Source organism: Orbicella faveolata, unplaced genomic scaffold (genome assembly GCF_042242905.1).
Source record: "Orbicella faveolata isolate gen_17 unplaced genomic scaffold, um_ofav_v1 contig_47, whole genome shotgun sequence".
In the NCBI taxonomy this organism is placed as follows: domain Eukaryota; kingdom Metazoa; phylum Cnidaria; class Anthozoa; order Scleractinia; family Merulinidae; genus Orbicella; species Orbicella faveolata.
In genome coordinates, this window is record NW_028301577.1 from 11,468,130 (window position 1) to 11,487,496 (window position 19,367).

The 19,367-nt window shown below is 40.4% G+C and overlaps 1 protein-coding gene across 1 annotated transcript; it reads left to right on the top strand.

Annotated features, from left to right (window-relative positions):
* The first annotated feature begins 866 nt into the window (after positions 1-866).
* On the top strand, positions 867-15,287 carry LOC149097158 (glutamate receptor 2-like). Its single transcript, XM_089280049.1, has 15 exons — positions 867-1,083; positions 1,349-1,498; positions 2,951-3,205; positions 3,543-3,739; positions 4,257-4,310; positions 5,856-5,978; positions 6,420-6,593; positions 7,804-7,935; positions 9,999-10,172; positions 11,155-11,352; positions 11,881-12,066; positions 12,229-12,493; positions 12,704-13,071; positions 13,431-13,655; positions 14,173-15,287. Exons 1-15 carry the CDS (start codon positions 993-995, stop codon positions 14,398-14,400), a joined length of 2,820 nt encoding a protein of 939 aa, XP_089136175.1. The 5' UTR covers positions 867-992; the 3' UTR covers positions 14,401-15,287.
* The last annotated feature ends 4,080 nt before the right edge of the window (positions 15,288-19,367 follow it).

Genomic DNA, 19,367 nt, shown 5'->3' on the forward strand with positions numbered 1-19,367 from the left:
TGTTGACGCTGAAAATAGCCTAGTTCATTACCTGCTTCTTTTAAATTTGCATCTTTATGTAGTTTCGCATCCAAAACAAAAAAGAAATGTTGAATGACATGGTCGCATGCAATGTCGAGGCACCAAAATATCTTTTGTTGTTTTCGTCGAACTGTCAAGGGACTACTGGCCCAGGCTTTTTCGTGCAAAGGTATGTCAGAAAAACAGTAAACATTATCGAGGTAATCTAGAAATATTATGTGTAATAAAGATTTAAATTTTAGATTGAGTTAAGTTAAATATTTTGCTGGCGGTTTTGGCTTAAAAATTCACCCCATATTTAATTATAAAGGTCTTCCTTTTGTGCATAAAAATTTCATTTGGTCCAATTAAGCTGAAAATGGAAGGCGTGTTTTCGTTGAGGTCAGAAAAAAGGAGATTTTCTTTCAACATTCGTTCTTAGCTTCAGAATTATTTAACAAAACAGAATACGCTTAAAGAAATGTCTCTTTTTATTTTAGTTTAGTTATGTCAAATTAATTATTGATCATTTGGTTCGCAGCGTTTTTCATTAAATATCAAAGAATGCTTCTTAAATTTAATTAAGACCTAGGAGTTGGATTTTCCTAGGTTGAGCAGAAACCACAGCAAAACAAAAATATGCATTTACATTATCAAATGTTGTTTTTGTCTGACAATCCTGGATAATGTCACGTAATTTTATAATAATTTATACCCAAAGGCTGAACTTTAATTCTACTTCTTAATATTTGCCGTTTTCAATAAAATGGTACAAAAATATGGTATTAGTATTTGATCTTTTGAAACATTTATTACCGACTTCCTTTAGTATTGAATTATTCACTAAATAAGCATTGAAAATTACACATGCTTGGTGAAATACGCCAAATTCAACCACACCGAGGGAATACATCTTCACCCGAAAAACGTTTGATTTTCGCTACAACCGGTCCTCCTTTTCAGTACACAAGGATTACAACTCAATTCTGCAAATGCGTGCGATCACTTTCATTCTTTTTATATGCCCGATATTGGCTAATTTCATACAGCGCGTGGACCTTTCCGATTGTCGAGGGGCAATAGGTAAGGAAATTTAACACAAAAATCACATTCTCCTTCTCATACGGAAGTAATATTTTACAGTATCTTGCACAATGGCACTTTTTCATGCAGTTTTCAGTTTAATCACGATCTCATCTTATATAAAAAGTTTTTTTTTTAACATTCAATATTGAGATAATTAGGGAATACTTCATTTTCCACGCCAGCTGCCGGCAAAAGAACTTGTAAAGCTTACTAGGATTAGTGTTACCAAGGAGAAAGCTTACAACAGTTGATTGCCTTTCAGGTGTCGTATATCACCCCAAAGATGAATCTATCGCTTTAATGCTGAATGACAGCGCTGCTTCTATCAACAGGACTCTTATTTACACACGACGCCTGAGTATTTACATAATATCAATCAAAGCTAATTCTTCAAAGGACTTGCTACTGATTGGTAATTATTTTCCTTTTCTTATCAGTCAGTCAGTCAGTCCGTCAGTCCGTCAATCCGTCCTTCCGTCATTAGGTCAGTCAGTTAGTCAGTCAGTGAGTCATTCAGTCCGTCCGTCCGTCCGTCCGTCAGTGAGTCAGTCAGTTGGTCAGTCCGTCCGTCCGTCTGTCAGTCAGTCAGTCAGTCAGTCAGTCAGTCTGTCCGTCCCTTCGTCCGTCCGTCCGTCAGTAAGTCAGTCAGTCAATCAGCCAGTCAGTTAATCAGTCAGCCAACGAACCAGCCAGTTGGTAAGTCAGTCAGTCAGTCAGTCAGTGAATCAATCATTCCGTCTGTCTGCCTGTCTGTCTGTCTCTTTGTCTTTCAGTGGTTCGGTCAATCGATCGATCAATCAGTCAGTCAGTCAGTCTATTAGTGTGCCAGGCGGTACGTCAGCTTAATAAGCCAAACAGCTGGGCAGTCACGCTGTTATTCAGCCACTCAGTCTGTTTGCCTATCTGTCCATCTTTCTTTTAGTTGGTTGGTCAGTTATTCGGTAACTCGGTCGGTCCGTCAGTCGGCCAGCCAGTCCGTTCGTCCGTCCGTCCGTCCGTCCGTTTGTCTGTCTGTCTGTCTGTCTTTCAGTGGTTCGGTCGTTCGATCGATCAGCCAGTCAGTCAGTCCATCAGTAAGTCAGGCAGTCTGTCAGTGAGCCTTTTTCACAAAAAACCCTAAGTCAGCAGCAGCAGTAGTAGTAGTAATAGTAGTAGTAGCAGCAGCAGCAGTAGCAGTAGTAGTAGTAGTAGTACTCATAGTACTCGTGGTAGTCGTAGTCGTAGTAGTGGTAGTGGTATAGGTAGTGTAGTGGCAGTGGTAGTGGTAGTGGCAGTGGTAGTGGTAGTGGCAGTGGCAGTGGCAGTGGCAGCGGCAGTGGCAGTGGCAGCGGCAGTGGCAGTGGCAGTGGCAGTGGCAGTGGCAGCGGCAGTGGCAGTGGCAGTGGCAGTGGCAGTGGCAGTGGCAGTGGCAGTGGTAGTGGCAGCGGTAGCGGTAGCGGCAGTGGCAGTGGTAGTGGCAGTGGCGGCGGCGGTGGCGGCGGTGGCGGTGGCGGTGGCGGTGGCGGTGGCGGTGGCGGTGGCGGTGGCGGTGGCGGTGGCGGTGGCGGTGGCGGTGGCGGTGGCGGTGGCGGTGGCGGTGGCGGTGGCGGTGGCGGTGGCGGTGGCGGTGGCGGTGGCGGTGGCGGTGGCGGTGGCGGTGGCGGTGGCGGTGGCGGTGGCGGTGGCGGTGGCGGTGGCGGTGGCGGTGGCGGTGGCGGTGGCGGTGGCGGTGGTGGTGGTGGTGGTAGTGGTAGTAGTAGTCGTAGTAACAGTGGTGGTGGTGATGGTGGTGTTGGTAGAGCCGGCTAATATACATTACCGATACGATGTCCGCAACAACTCATTAGAAGCAAGACTAATCAATGTTTTTTACTCCTGCTTATAGAGAACTTGAGGAGGATGTCATGTGCTATAGTAATCTTTGACTTGTCGTTTGGAGATCATCATACCTTTGCATTTGCCGAGGTGCTCAACATTCCATTACTAAGCTTCAAGCCCGTTATACAAGACTTGTCAAACGAGTTCTTTTATTCAGCGCTGCCATCTTACGAAACGTACGCGCGCGCCATAGTGGACCTGCTGAAGTTCTGCATTGGCAAAGAAAACACTCCGAGGGAAAAAGTGGCCATTTTGTTTGAAGGTAGCAGTAAACGTTAAATATTTCTTATCATGCAATGTTTCATGGGGAAACTGTAACAAAATCTCACTGAAAAGCTTCAGAAACTTCAGACTCGTGCAGGCCTGATTTTACTGTTCGCTCGTTATGACTGATTGCAATGTGGATGATCTGTATTAAAAAGATTGAAATATAAATATCAGTAAAATACATAACTGCTTTACCCACAAACGCTAGCAGAATAGTAAAAACAGCAGCCAAAGTCGTGCAGTGAGGTTATCAGAATCGCATATTGTTACAATCAAACATTATCATTGTTGTCGACTAAAGTATTGTGCATTGTGTTCAAATTATTTTTCAGATGAATACTCCACGATAGCAACAAAAGTGTATTCCATTGCCCGTGAAATGGAGAAATTCAAAGTCGACGCTATTCCGGAATTAGAAATGAAAGACAAAGACAAATTACAACGCGCACTTAAAGTTCTGCCCAAAGTTAGAGCAAAATACGTTTTGGTCATTTGTAGACCTGAAAATCTGGCCACCATCCTGGAAAAGGTAGTATTTATCCTTCAGGCGTCATGTTATAGGAAACTTAAAAAAAAAAGAAAGGGAGAATAGTAATACCGCCATAATAAGGAAATAGGAAGGAAGTCTTGGAAATAGTATAGAATTACTATTCTTCAGCCATTTTCTGTCGGATTTAGAATGTATATCGAGCTGTATTTTGGATTCTATGACGTAACAAACCGAGGAAAACATGTGACGTCATAGGATTCAAAATGACCGAAACTCAGAATGCAAATTGTCATATTCAAGGACAATTAATATTGTTACACTTTTTCCTAAAATTAAAAATACTCACCAGACTTACTTATCAATAATTCGTCTGTACAAAGTAAGTCTAAATTCATAACGGAGCATGCCATTGACAGCAAATCTTCCCGTCATTCTATACTCTATACTTATAATTGATCAAAGTTCGTTAGTATTTATTTGGATTAATTTGATTTAAATTAATTTTTCTCTTAGTCTATCATTAATAATGTGAGTAAATGCTCCCTTTCTGTCTCAGTCACTTCAACTTGGAGCTATGAACAAAGATTCAAGATGGTTTACCTTCAACATGGTATAAACTGTTCAAATGATGTTGTTAATGTAGTCAATGCGCTCAGCTACACCTAGTTAGTTTACGGGCATGCTACTTAAACTGAAAGAAACAGATATATCTACTAAGCATGACAGTCGTAAAAATCCCAACTGGCGGGAGGCAGACCAGTTGGCTATGTGCAAACATGACCTAGGAGTTGAACCAGGGTCTACCGAGAAACAATTCCAGCTCAGCGGTCAGAGCGGGACTTGGACACGCGACCTCGGTATTTCAAGTTCGGCGCCCTGGCCACTCAGCCACACTACCTCCTTGCTATTAACGCACGTAATTACTTGAACAATCTTGAAAAATGAGTCTGGTGTAAGCTAGTCTTCATGAACTTGAAATATAATGAAGGATATCAACAGTAGAACAGTAAATTGTCAAAATGGGAGAAAACTGATATTTTTTCTGTTAGCCAAGAAGCACACGTTGTGCACATTACTGGATGGTATGGCGAGATGGCAAGAAAGCCGTAATTTTTTTATCGCCCGTCTTTATGCAGTTATTGGGCGGTTTAGCCTATAGGGCTATCATATTTCAGACGACGTGCCTAGTTATGGGCGCTTCAGTTTCTGATCAAACTGAATATAGACCTCTTTAGCCTGGGCGGTTTGTTTTTCATTACAGACCACGTGATATTCTCTACGGAATTGTTCTTTTGTTTTAAAAATTATTCCTTCATAAACACGTGACTTTGAAAATTTAAAAGCAAGAATTCTCAAGAGTATTGAAAAGGCATGGACAGATTAACTGCCTGCTGTGGATTTACATGTTCTCAAACTCATCGATGATTAACCAAGTTAAGACAAGGAAAATCACGACCGTGAGGGAGGTTTGGATACCCGGTCTCAATTAGCTTAGATTTTGACGATTTTACTTCTCCGTTTACTCCTTGGTTTTTGTTTCGATTGAGGAGATAAATCAAACACTCGAGACAGTACTGTTTCATCGGCTATCCAAACACCTCGAATTTCGTCACAAATACTCCACTGCGCGTCGTATTTTCAACTCTCTTCTCGGTGTTTGGATATCCCGATGAAACACTGTCTCTCGTGTTTGATATGTTACATTGATAACAGCATGCTGCGAACGGTAATCGACAAATAAAGCGTGCTTCCCGCGGTAAAAGCACACACACAAAACAAATAAACAAAAGATCAAAACAATAAACAAAAACAAACCTAGACTTGCCACAAGTCGACCTTTGCTTTTATCTTCCTCGAGCGAAGCGAGAGGGCAATCTTCGAGCGACGAAGTCGCGAGCGTGAGCGACGTAGAAACAAACAGGCCAGGTAGAAATTATTGGAAAGGACTTTTAGAAAATCTAAAATAAACCTTGAGAGGACGTAGAGTTACAACGAGAACAACTCTTGTTTCATGCCCAGAACCGTGTACATGCAAAAACATAACGAAGCACCGCCCTTGAATATTTTAAGTACCTTACAAGGTACTTAAAATATTTAAACAGATGTTTCCTGGTCTGACCGTAATTTTGTTTCTTCTTACTCTTATGTTGTACAGGATGTAAATGTATCAAAGACTTTCTTTAAGGGACTTGTAGGTCTCCAGGTCAACTTAACGGATCCGAAAAAGGCAGAAGAAATGAAGAATAAATACGAGCACGACAAAAAGAAAGTATCTGAGGTGACTTGGATTTGTCGTCTAGGGAGATAAGTAACATTATTGATGTTGTTGTTTGTTTGAAAAAAAAAACCTTTTAATCGAAGACTATCACATATAATAATAAATGAATATTTTAAGAGGAAGCCTCCAATCACCTAGTGGTGGTTTTCAGGAAAGTCCTCTGAAAAAGAAAGGTCAAAAATAAATTAAAAGCCTAAAATACAGTATATTAATAAAAGCTAAGAGCTTAAGACTACAACTAAGACTTAAACCAGAGCTAAGATTAAAAATACTACTAACTTAATTAGATTAACAACACTGCTAGTGCTTCTGTGAGGGCTAGTAATGTTTAATTACTGTCGTAAAATCAGAACAAAAGTAATCAAATCTGACAAGAGTATTTAACAAAAACATTTTCTTAGAAAACAGTCTCTTAAATTTGTGTTAATTTTACGTTATCAGTTTGTCTCCATGATTACGTACGCGTTGGTTAACGACACTCTCTATGCAGTGAAGGAAGCCTTTGAGCAGCCGAACGTCACGAGGATCTTGAAATCAGGAATTAAGAATTGCTTTGAACCTGGAAGGCAGTCTACATCAAGCGCAGAAGCACTGCTTAACATTTTAAACGAAAAGGTAAGTTAAATCTAATGATAAAAATGTTTTGTTCTGTCGTTCGTTCCTCCATTCTTTTGTAGCCTGCAGACGCGCTCTGCAATCGCGTATCGCGTTCCGCTCTCTGCCCCACTAATGCAGGCTATTCTTTTGTTTCTGTTTTTTATCACCTGCATGACTCCAAGAAGTTCAAATTAAACACCTGGCCAAACATTTCCGTTCGGAAGGTCCTTAATCCCCTCTGATTTTCTTAAGAGAATTGTCACCTCGAGCTTTCGTTTATGAGAAATTTAATGCCGGTTGTTTTCGGAGTGATAAAATGTTGTTTTGGGTACGAATAAAGGTCATCTAAGACAATGAGACCTAACTGTTTTTGCAAAATGGACAAAAAATTAATTTTAGCGCAGCCTAAAATTAACCTACGGAGCTTTAAAAACACTCTAGATTACCTAGAACAGTGGTTTGAAGCGTTTGAGAGAAAACGTGGTGTCCCTGCATGAAAACCTCCCAAAAAGACATTTTCATTGATTGAAACTGAAAAAATAATTGTTTCGTTTTCTTTTTTGGCAAAGTACTGCATAGGTCCCCGGAAGTTATTAAAGGGGTTATGAATACATATAAAGGCTATGATGTTAAATTTCCTACTTTCTGGCAAACGTTTTCAAATTCTATTGTCGCGTTTTCCTCTTAATATTCTTGGTCTTACTGTTTTAGGAGCCAAGGCAGTCAGTCATAATTTTAGCACTGTTTTGAACAAAAATGGAGCAACATGCAGTGATAGTATCCCATAAAGAATTGGCGTCAATAGCCGGAATTGAAAAGGGGGTGAACCATTTGACTTTTGAAGGGGAGAGGTAGGGGGTGATTTGGGATACGTCTTTTTTTAACCCTTTTATGCACTAGGAAATTTTTCCCGGACATGTGCATGTATGATATTTTTATCTCCATGTATTATGCTTCTTTTAGAGCTCTCTGAACGTGCGTGAACTTTTATTCTCCAGTACAGTGGATGAGTGTATGCATTAGTTTTTGGTACAAGTATACTTGCAGGATATTTTGCAAAATCACCCACCCCTCTCTCAAAAGTAAAATGGTACACCCCTAAGTCACATCATAAATATTTTATGCACCACGAACTGGCTCATTCACTTATGTCATATATACAGCTTCATTTGATATGGTCGGGTCGTAGCATAGCATAGCGATTTCACAGGTACTAATTTGTTTTTAGGTTAAGTTTAACGGAGTTTCAGGAATAGTAGCCTTTGATAACAAGACGCAAAGCCGGCAGGTGGAGAGACTGGATATCATGAACGTTCAGGAACAAGAGAAAAATGGCAATACAAAACCTGTGTTAATGAATGTAAGTCTTTAATGGCTGTTCGAATCTACATACCTCTCACTAACCGAACTCGAAGTCCGTACTGTAAGTTACAGATTCTCGTTTTTCCCCCTTCGATTTATATGGGCCATAAATCGAAGTCCAATACGGACGTAAATCGAAGTCCAGTGAGGACTTCGAAGACGAGGTTAGTAAAATATTTATTATGTTTCCACTATGTGCCTGACAGGTTCGGGAACGATTTCTATTCACGCGGAACGGCTTCAAATTTCTGACGCACCTCGAAAGCAAAACAAATCAATTTGAAGTCGATTTTAAGTCATTAGCACGCTTTATACACAATTTAGAGTAAAAGAAAGTTTTAAACTTTTACTTGCAATAAACGTTAAGAGCACTTGGCGATAAATCACGGAACAGTTTGGCAACAAAAACAGCTTTAACATTTAGCGGGCCGTACAGGAGAATACGGCCTGCTAAATTGATCAATCACAGCGCACGTACTAACTGAGAGATATAAGCATATTGTATATGAGATTATAGATAGCCAACGATGCGCGTAGCGTCGAGTAAGCTATAATCGTCTCATATCCAACAAGCGCGAGGGGAAAAGTTGCTTTATTAAAAACTCCCCAAAGTATAGAAACCTACACTCAAATAAAAATAAAAGATCCCCAAAAAATTACTCGTACGCTTGCCCTGTTTGTAGAGCATAGTATATCGGCTCATATACCATTATGGCTAAACCAATAAAAACTCTTGTGCTGTGGAGGCGCATTGGCCTCATGGTTAGTGTGCTTGTCTCCGGATCGAGCGGTCCGGGTTCGAGCCCTGGCCGGGGACATTGTGTTGTGTTCCCGGGCAAGACACTTTACTCTCACAGTGCCTCTCTCCATCCAGGTGTATAAAAGGCTATGGGCGAAGTTAATGCTAGGGGTAACCCTGCGATGGACTAGCATCCCATCCAGGGGGGAGTGGAAATACTTCTAGTCGCTTCATGCTAAGGAAACCGGGATAAGCTCCGGCCTGGTGGGCCACTTGGCTTGTATGCAGACTTTACCTTACCTAATAAGAACTCTTCGACTGCATTATTCTATGATCCAGTTTTCATGGACACCTATTATTATTACCTGTATTAGATTATCTGCATTTTGTGTCTACTAATGTATTTGTTATTTTGTGGTTCTGTTTAACAATTAGATTATTCGCTCTCGATTGCTGTGCGTAATAGTTGAGGAGTGCGCAGCCCTCTTTAACTATCTCGCATAGTAATCGAGAGTGAATTATCTAATTGTTTTAGTACAAATCTTCTAGCTGTTCAAAACTTAATCTAAATACACTTCACAGACACTTCGGAAACGAAGTCGACACTTCGAAAACAAAGTCGACACTTCGGAAACGAAGAACTGCCCGCCATTTTGTTTTAAGAAAACCACACACTGCTAAGCTACCCCACTATCAACAAACGTATTGAAAGTTAACAGCGAAGTCAATATGAGAAGGGCTTTCGTAGTAGGATTCAGAAGTAGATTTAGACTGAATAGCCGTAGCCAGTTTCAAATTCACGGCTTACCAATGGAATTTCAGAAAAGACAAATGATTATTTTCTATTGAACATAACCACTTATGGAAACTTGAAGCAAATAAACAAATTCAAGATTTTTGCCGAGGCAAGTGCCTCCGTTCGCTGCCAAGGAACTCGGTTCGTTACGGCCCTGTTCTATAATAAGCGCTGGGACAGATTGGCAAGTTCTGGCTCTATTGACGTTAGTCAGCGTGTCTTGCATCTTTACCATTTAAGACACGTAGTTTCTGAGTGATGGATCTGGTAAATGGGCCTATTGAACCCCGCTCTCCTCCCCACCATCTTATTATTTTACCTGCGCCCTTCTGGCTGCAGGCAGCCTCGCTGCCCCTTTTGTACTCTATTCATTATCTGAAACAAACAATATTCATTCAGAAACAACCATCGCGTTTTCACATCACGGAAATGTGAAAACACGACGCAGGGAATATCTACAGGATAAATCAGTATCGTTCAGATATAAAAAGAGTAAGTGACAAGCTACAGTGCTGGATTATTGTAGGTTGGTCACTGGAGCGCAAACAACGAAAAAACAGCGAACAAGCCAGTTCAACTGAACAGCTTGGAGGACTCCATCGATTGGACTGGGGATTTCTGGGAGGAGTTACAGTGCTTAAGGAAGCAATCTAAGAAGAAGCCTTTGAAAGGACAGCATCTAAAAATTGTCACTATCGAGGTTAGAATCAGCATTGATTGTAGCGAGGACAGATTCAGTGACAAATGTAAAATAATAATTTTGCGATAACTGCAGAAATTCTCGCGCGCTCATTGGCTAATTTTTATTGTCAATAAGCGAACAGACACATGAATTTATAATTTATGCGATGCGTCAACGAGCGAGAGCGGGCAGTTTGACAATTTGTTATCGCAAAAAACAAATTGATGTCAGTTTTTAATGCGTCTGTCTTGTTATTGACAATGAATTTCGTCATAACATTGTCAAAGTATTCTGCCGATCCACAGCTATTTTGACAATGCTATGACGAAATTCATGATCAATAACAGGACAGACGCACGAAAAACTGACGTCAATTTGTTAAAGGAAATATAAGGTATACAAAATCACGAAGTTTTGGGATTAATAACCTTACATCAGGTAGACGAACTCAGTTTCAAACAAGGAGATGAGTTACTGCATGGTCTTGTACAAGGATGGGCACCTTGGAAACTTAAACTAGAGGGACCTTGTAAATAAAGTGACACAATAACAAGCAATAGACCATTTTCCGAGTTACCTGGTTCCTCTGTTTTAAAACGAGTCTCCCTGGAAAATCGAGGAAAATAGGTTTGATTTGCATGAAAATGAACCTATAGGCGGAACTCATTTTCATATGAATGGTTTTGCACAAAGACTCGTTAGGCAAAAGGCAACACGGAAATGGTCTATTTACGCCATCGATCGATAGCGAGATTTTGCTAGCTTGAGCCTTCAGTCTGAACATGTGGCTTCACCCTGCAAAAAAATAATTCCGAAAATAATATGAATGGTTTCGCACGAAGACACGTTTTGAAACAGAGGGAAAAGACAACTCGGAAATGGTACCGGCCTATTCAATTTCAAAACCACAGCAATCCCTTCGACACTGAACCGTTTGTTTTCACTTGATCATTTAGCAAAAAATTTGAAAACGCTGTCTAAGAAATTGATTGTTTTGTAGGACTCACCATTTTGTGTGAAGATAGCGAACCACACAGAAGGCAAACCACAATACGAAGGATTCAGTATCGACCTTCTTGAGAAAATAAAAGAGAGGATGGGTTTCAGTTACACCCTCACAACTTCCAAAGATGGAAAAATGGGTTCCAAGGACGCAGCTGGAAACTGGAACGGACTCATAGAATATATCGTGAACAAGGTTTGAGCTAACTGATGGTATTACAAATTATATGACATATACCTCTCATCAATCGCTTTTGAATGGCCAGGGTCGTTACGTCGCGCTTAGAAAACACCTCCTGACTCTTCAACGTTGATTTTTCCGACTGTGTGACGATATCGCACGTGCAATCAAAATTTTACAGCGGAGTATCATCAGTCTACTTAACACCTCTCGTGTCAATACATAACCTCTAGATTGGCATACTGAATGAACTAAACATAGCATCTTCAGGAAAGACATGCTGCAAATTCCTGAGCTGCTCTTGGCTATTCGGGGATATTTTACCCTCACAGTGCCTTCCTCCACCGAGGGGTTTAAATGGACTCCGGGAAGGGCGATCTAAAAAGTGCTGAATGCATGAAGTAATGGAAATAGTAATAGAGGCTACTACCGAAAAAAGGTCAAGCTCCAGCAAGATGGGACCCCTACCTAAGTTCGAAATTTTCCTTGACTAACACTGTCTTGTTATAATTAAGGTTTTATTTTATATTATGGTAATTTCAGAAAGCAGACGTAGCCATAGGAGCAATAACTATTTCAGCTGCAAGAGAACTGTATGTCGACTTTAGCAAGCCCTTCATGGACTTTAAAGTCAGCTTGTTGATGCAGAAGCCAAAGAAAGAAGACGTCAACCTGTTTGTATTTTTGCAGCCTTTTGAAAGAGATGTTTGGCTTTCCACCATTGCCGTTGTAAGTATACTTGTGTCACAAGTTTAGTGAAGGCACAGATGAAAATGCCATTTTCCTGTTCCATTCAGAGGCTCTGCCGTTGATGTTTCACCAGTATTGAAAATTGCATTTGAGAAATAGCTCTTATATCTTTCACTTCGCATCTTCTCTTCCCACTGCCAGGTAATAGCCATCACGTTCCTCATCTTCTGCTTGGACCACTTCAGTCCCAGTGGCTACCGGGCGACAGCCGCCAGAACTGGCGAAGGGGATGGTGACGAACTCAACCTGTTCAACAGTCTGTGGTTCGCGGCAGGTTCTATTCTGCAGCAAGGTGCTGACAACACTCCAAGGTCTGCCTCTGGAAGGATGCTGGGTGGAGCATTCTGGTTTTTCACATTGATTTTGATTTCTACTTACACTGCTAACTTGGCGGCCTATTTCACAGGTAGTTAAATGACTTGTTTGTTGTCTTATAATAAATTCAAGAACGTGATACACGAGGACGGAAATTTGCGAACCAAAACAAACATCCTTCCCGATTCAGGATTCCCAACATTGACGATTAGGTCAACTTCTCCTGGAATTAAAGCCTGACCCTAACAGAAAAGATGAGAAATAAATTTGGATTGAATTTGTTGATATTATTTACTTCCAGCCAAAAACACAAAAAGCAGCATCAACTCTCTGGAAGACTTGGCCAAACAAAAAGAAATTAAATATGGAGTGTTAAACGGAGGTTCGCTGTACACTTTCTTCAGCCAGTCACAGGTGGGGACCTATCAAACCATGTTTCATACGATGAGCACCGGCAACACGTTTGTCAACTCGACAAAAGAGGGCGTGGAGAAAGTGAGACAGGGTGGCTTTGCTTACTTAACCGACGGGCCGTACCTCGACTATTACAACAGTCGAAATCCCTGTAATACCATGATGCTGGAGAATTTGCTTGAGGCTAAGAGTTATGGCATTGCACTGCAACGAAATTCGGAACTGACCAATCAATTTTCCGTCGCAATACTTAAGGTAATTTTAAAAGACTTTCTTATATGGCTAGGTCTGTGAGCGTGCCAGATGAATCAAATACTTTGCTGTCAGCGGGCAAAATGGCGCTATCTTGGCCGCTCGGTATTGTGCACTGTACCTTGAAAGATGAGAACATTTTTGGGTGTTCTTTATCCCATATATTCACCAAGCTTGTACGTTGAAGATGGCGGGGTATTTATCCTCGTTCTTTTCTTGCTTGTTTATAGACCTCGACTCCGTCTCGGTTCATAAACACGCACGTAAGATAATATGTGTTTTTCAAGTGATTGGTTGAAAATAATGTTCCAGGTTGTGCATATCGAGGAAGAAAACTGATCTGATCATCGTTCATTTCTTAGCTGCGCGAGGAAGGTGTCGTGGAGAAGCTCCGAGAGAAATGGTGGGATCATCGCAGTGAGTGCCCAGACCCCAAAGCAAAGGTTAGCAGCACGCCTATGAGCATCTCATTGGATCACATGTCTGGTGTGTTCATTGTGTTAGCAGGAGGAATCGTTGTGTCAATAGTGTTTCTGATGGTAGAAAGAAGATACAACAACCTGAAGGAACAAGTCAACAACAGCGGGGTGAGATGATGGCTTAGTCTTTATGATACTCCATTTAAGTTCACAGAAGAAGTCGTCCTGTATCAGTAAAATATAAGGATTTTTTTTTTTTTTTTTGATGTATCAAAACCAAAATCCAGCTTATCACTCGAAATCAAATCTGCGGATCTTAATAACAATAGTAAAAAACGCAATGAACCAATCAAAACGCAAAGAAAATACATATAACCAGTGTAACGACGCGTCTCATCGTCTCAAATCTTGACTATTCCTCTTTCGTTTATCATGACCTTACATTGGAATTTAATTATCTTTTGTCGGATTTCCGCGTCTTGAGGGCCACAGTTCGCACGAGACTGATTCTTCTTCATATTGGTATAACTGGTTTGTTTTTTAGCAAAGGTTTTTTGTCAAAAGAAAGATTGCCCAAATTTCGTTGCATTTGACTTTTAAATGAATTGTGACTTCCTTCTTCATTCAGTTACTGGTAGGTTGTACTACAATTATTAGCATACAGCCTTTGATATCTCTTTTGCAGTCAATGGGGAGTGTGGGAGAGCAGATGGACAAACCAACCGTGGTGACTCGAGTCAATCCCAGGCCCCTCTCAGACCAAGGATTCGAGACCAAAACTATTAACAACACTGACAATCGAAGGAAAATGGACATGAAGGACGGAGCCCGGGCACGAGACAGCTTGAATGTTCCCAGAATGCCCAGCAGGCTTCCAAATATTTACGCCGGTGCACCAGAAAGTAATCTGTGAATGGACGCAGCGAACCCTCGTCAATCGAGGTTTTAGTGGCCCGTTGGTTCCATTCTGCGTCGATCACGACTGGAGAAATTATATTTTGAATCTAGTTATATCACAAGTTTAAAAGGAAACACAAGACTCTGTCCACCCGGCAGCAGTGCAAACGTCTGCAGCTTTGACGTAACTGTTTAGGTTTCAAAAGTAATATCTTGGGATGTCGCTGAATATTTAAGACGTAGTTGCCTGTTTGTAACTGAGTTACTTCATGTAAATGTGGCAGCTTATACGAAGACATACTGTACGGCTCTCTTGCATGTTTACTCTGCTAATGAGGAAAGCACGAAAAGCAATATATCTCCCTTAAATTCTTTCGGTTTTCCTGGGCTATTACAGGTAAATGTGGAGTTGCCGTGTAAAGTTCACGAACCTTTTTCGTCAGTGTTTTTTTTTATTTATGAGTCCATGTTTTTGAAATTATACCTACGAGAATCTACTAGACCCGAAGTGTTGTCTTAGGGTCAGTAATTGAGGTTAGCAAACCACTAGTGCCAACCGTTTACTTAAAAAAAAAGCATTTCAGTCAACTGTAAATATTAAAAATGGTAAGGATTATTAAGTCGCTAGAAGACTTTAAGCAAATGTCCGCTTTCCCTCAGATCGTGCTCGTGCCGTGAAAGACCGTGTTTGAAGCCCTCCGAGCCACAGCTCTCTGACAGGGGAGGTGGAGAACTCTGGGGGTGGGTTTTCCCGCGCTTTCGATTCCCTTGAGTCGCGCTTTGCTGCTTTGTCCTCACTTCGATTTTAACATCGCTTCGCGTTGTTTTCCCTACTTAAAAAGATTCATGTATATATAGAAAATAAGATAAAATAAAATAAAATAAAGTTAGGTCACAATGGAATTATTGTCAAAAGGAAATATACAAGTAAGCTATACTATATTGGTGATTTCACATCCTAATCAACGTGTTTGTGTGAGGCAACACAAAAGAAAAAAAAGGCTGCTCTCAATCTACAATAGAATACTCACACACAGAGAGATATATAAAATAAACAAAACAAGCAACAAAAACAACAACAACACAATGGAAGGCCGCGATATATTACCACAGAGAGAGTTGAGAACTCTGGCATTTCCGGACAGTTTTTTGGAAATTATTGCTGAACACACGAGTAGATAGCGCTCTCCACGTTGCACTTTAAAGGGATATTTGGAGGAGATATTTGGGAATTCCCGTACTTTAATAGCTTTGCGGATTAATGGGGATTTTTTTATCTCTTATCAACCATCTCTTATTAACCAAGCGCGAAGGCCGTACGCCCGGGGAAAATATCAGCCCGAGGTCTTGATTGTAGGGACCGAGCGCTGCGAGGTCTGTCCAAAAAAGACCGAGGGCCGATATTCTTCTATCACGGTCCCGAGGAAGATTGGCTCAGGATTAGAGATTTATCACACGACTGATAATGTTAAGAAAAAAAAAATAGAAGAAGCCACGATCAAGAACTGGGGAGAAAAGCATCGCATACCTTCATGAACGCAATTCTGATTGCGACTGCCAACAAGGCGTATACTCACATCTGATGCTCAACACAACAGAAGGGAAAAAGAGTTGGAAGAAAAAGGAAAGCCATAGAACTACCAGAAAAATCATCAAGACTGATCGTGCGAGATTATTCCGGACAGTGCCCGGTTCAATAGTTTGAGAATATTGGATCGCGAATGGAGCAATCTGATTGGCTGATTATAGTAATTGGACCTCTGAGCTATCTTACGCCCGGGGAAACGAATTTTGTCTTCGAGTGCGGTTTATTTCACGAGGAGATAAAGCTCGTATCCCCAAGCGGTCACGTGCATGTTTATTATATGGATATTGATTAAAACCCCAAAACTAAGACATCTTCATCATTTTTTTAATTCATTTTAAAAACAGCGAAAAACTGTGGTCATCTTTATTGAGGTCGGGAAAATGTAATAGAAAATATTTAAATTAATATAAGGACCATTTTAAAGAAACGCAAAGATAAAGTTTAGTTGCTTCCAAGTGTTGAAAATGTCAAATTCAACACCAACGATGTTGACATGTCCAACTGCTATGTCTGTAGCCATGACAACATCAATATCCTTACTTCAGGCCGGTGCTTATCTCGATTACTGTACGATGAAGCAACTAGGAGTGTTTCTACTCCCCCATGGTCAGGATGCTAGTCCATTGCAGGTTTAAGCCCAGCATTAAGTTCACCAGTACCCATTTATACGCCTGGGTAGAGAGAGACACTGTGAGAGTAGTGTCTTGCCCAAGAACACAACATAGTGTCCCCAGGGCTTGAACGCGGACCGCTCAATGCGGAGGGCAAGTGCAATAACCATGAGGCCACTGCACCTCCACACAGTTCAGAAGATTACGTATTAGTACCAAGCTCGATCTTTCGCCTTTAGAGGATATTAACCTTTGATGACATACGTATCTTACAATGTTTTGAAAGGCCTAGGGATGAGTCAGTTGAGGCATAAAACGTCCTAGTAATAAACAAAGTGAGCACAAGTAAATCTGACAAGTTATTATGTGGGTATCTCACAGAAACAAAGTTGCTCACCAAACCACCCCCCACCCCCACCCCACCCCCCCCCCCCCCCACCCCCGACACACACACGCTCACACACAAGATTCCTGATTGTCATTGGTCAAGTACGGATAATGGAACGTGATTTGGCAACAAGTTTCAAAATTGAGAGGGAAACACACTTGACCTACAGTACAATAACCACCACTGAGCAATATCATGGCCTACAGTGTCTGGATTTAAGTCACAACAGGACCTCATGCTGGTTTCTGAGGCATGAATGAATTTTTTTCCAAGATATTATAAACCTAATATTAGATCCTTTGTTACAAGTCATTAACAAAGGCTTGCCTTAGTTAATTATAACATAGCCTCGGTTCGGTTTATCATAGCAAAGGCCCCTTGCAGCATTCCCATACATATCTTGACCGCATCCATTTTAATGTTTGTTCGAGTGGAGAGAGATGTAATATGAAAGAGTTAAATCTCATAACTCATGTAGCGATTTAACAAAAAATTAATTGTTAATTGGTAATGTATATATAGGTAACATGTTGAGAAAATACAAAAAGATACCATCAAGCATTCAAAATATACTAACAATTTATTTGAATGAAATCAAATTTACATGCTTTTGAGAAACATTAGAGAAAAGATTTCCAAAGCTCACAATAGGCACCCAATTTTAAGTTCTTGGAAGCATAACATACAAAGTTAAAAGAAGACCAAAATCATGAAATTTTTACAATGTTAGATGCTGTCACGCCTGTTATAGTGACGGTTTTACTGTACTAAATTAATGGACACAGCATTCCTTGACATCTTTTCTCGGTGTTAAAAAATAGAAAAACAAACATCTGAGACAATGTATCTTCTGTTTGATGTTTCAAAGGACAGTTTCTTTCCCATATTCCAGCTTATTTCTTTCCTTCAACTCTTTCTCGCAGTCTGTTCACAATGTCTTTTTTCTCTTCCACCTGTTTTTCAAGCTCAGCAACTTGTGCCTCCTTAATATGGAAAATGAAATGAAGAGTTATGTTAAAAGTTTGGGTCAACCCATGGGATCAGAAAAGCCAGGTACTGAGCTGTGGGCTTAACAGTGACTAGAAAAAAAAAAAATCAGAGTATTACATGTACTTCCAATATGGTGGGTAATATGGCGATCAGAGGACAGACACGAGCAAGGTATGCTTAGATTTTAAATCAATCACAGTGTTTTCAACTCATTATTTTGTTCATCTTACAGTTGTAAAATTATTTTTGAATGACAGTTATCACTAACAGGAAAACTGACTGTCTGAGGCTAATTTCACTTGCCAACTGGACCACCAGACCTCCATTTTCAGTTGCCCAAGAGCAAAATTTACCTGCCCTGAGCAATCAGACCTGGGTTTTTTCCTGCCCTGATGTCTCCCTCTACTAACAACCTTGTGTATGGTAGGTTTGAAGATTTAAGAACTTTTCTATCCATTTTTTTTTTATTAGCATTGTTAAGGTTTTTGTGCACTTATTGGCTACTTCAAGGTCCCAAGTCATCTAACAAATTGATGAAACTCACCTGCCAAAAGTCTCTGAACTAGCAAGACATCTACCTGTCCATGTACTTATACATGTACAATCCTCCATGGAGGAAAAAAAGATAGCCACTTGACATAGTTTTCCCTTTGGGGGATTGTATGTATACAGTTTAATACAGGTATGTGTAGATGTCTTGTCAGATCGGAGACTTTTAGCAAGAGACTTTCACTGTTAAATGTCACCTGACCTTGAAGTAGTCAACAACAGCATGCAATGTTGGGGAACAGCTATATAACAACTTTAGAAAAACAACTTTAGTTGTTATTTTTCACTCTTTCACATGATTGCATGGGCAAGTCATTTTTGATGAATTTGTGCTGTGACAACAATTAGAGAGTCTCCATGTTCCTTTTTTCACTATCCCAGTTTCAGGGGTTGTAGAATCTTGGAGCAGTTGAATGACGTCACTAATTCACAGGCACTTCGACAATAATAATAATACACCAGACACCTCCATATTACAGTCAGTTCACTTGGTCCAGAATTCCCATAATTTCTAATTCTCAAATAGGACATGCCCCCATATTATAGACACTTTAGTCTGCCTCTTTGGTTCATATTAAAGATGTTTCCTTGTATTTATTCCGTCAGTAAAAAGAAAAATTCTAAATCTACCCAGTGCAAGGTATGTCTGGGTTTGTTTTCCTTTGTTTGTTTGTTTTTTTTGTTTTCCTTGAACACTAATTTCACAGAGTCATCTACAGATCACTTTCACTGTCACAAAATAAAAAATAAAATCGAAAACCATTGTGTGGATGACATCAAGAAAATGCTACATTGTAGGAGATAAATTAATCTACTCCTCCATTTTATAAGACTAAAACTTCCTAAATTCCTCAAAA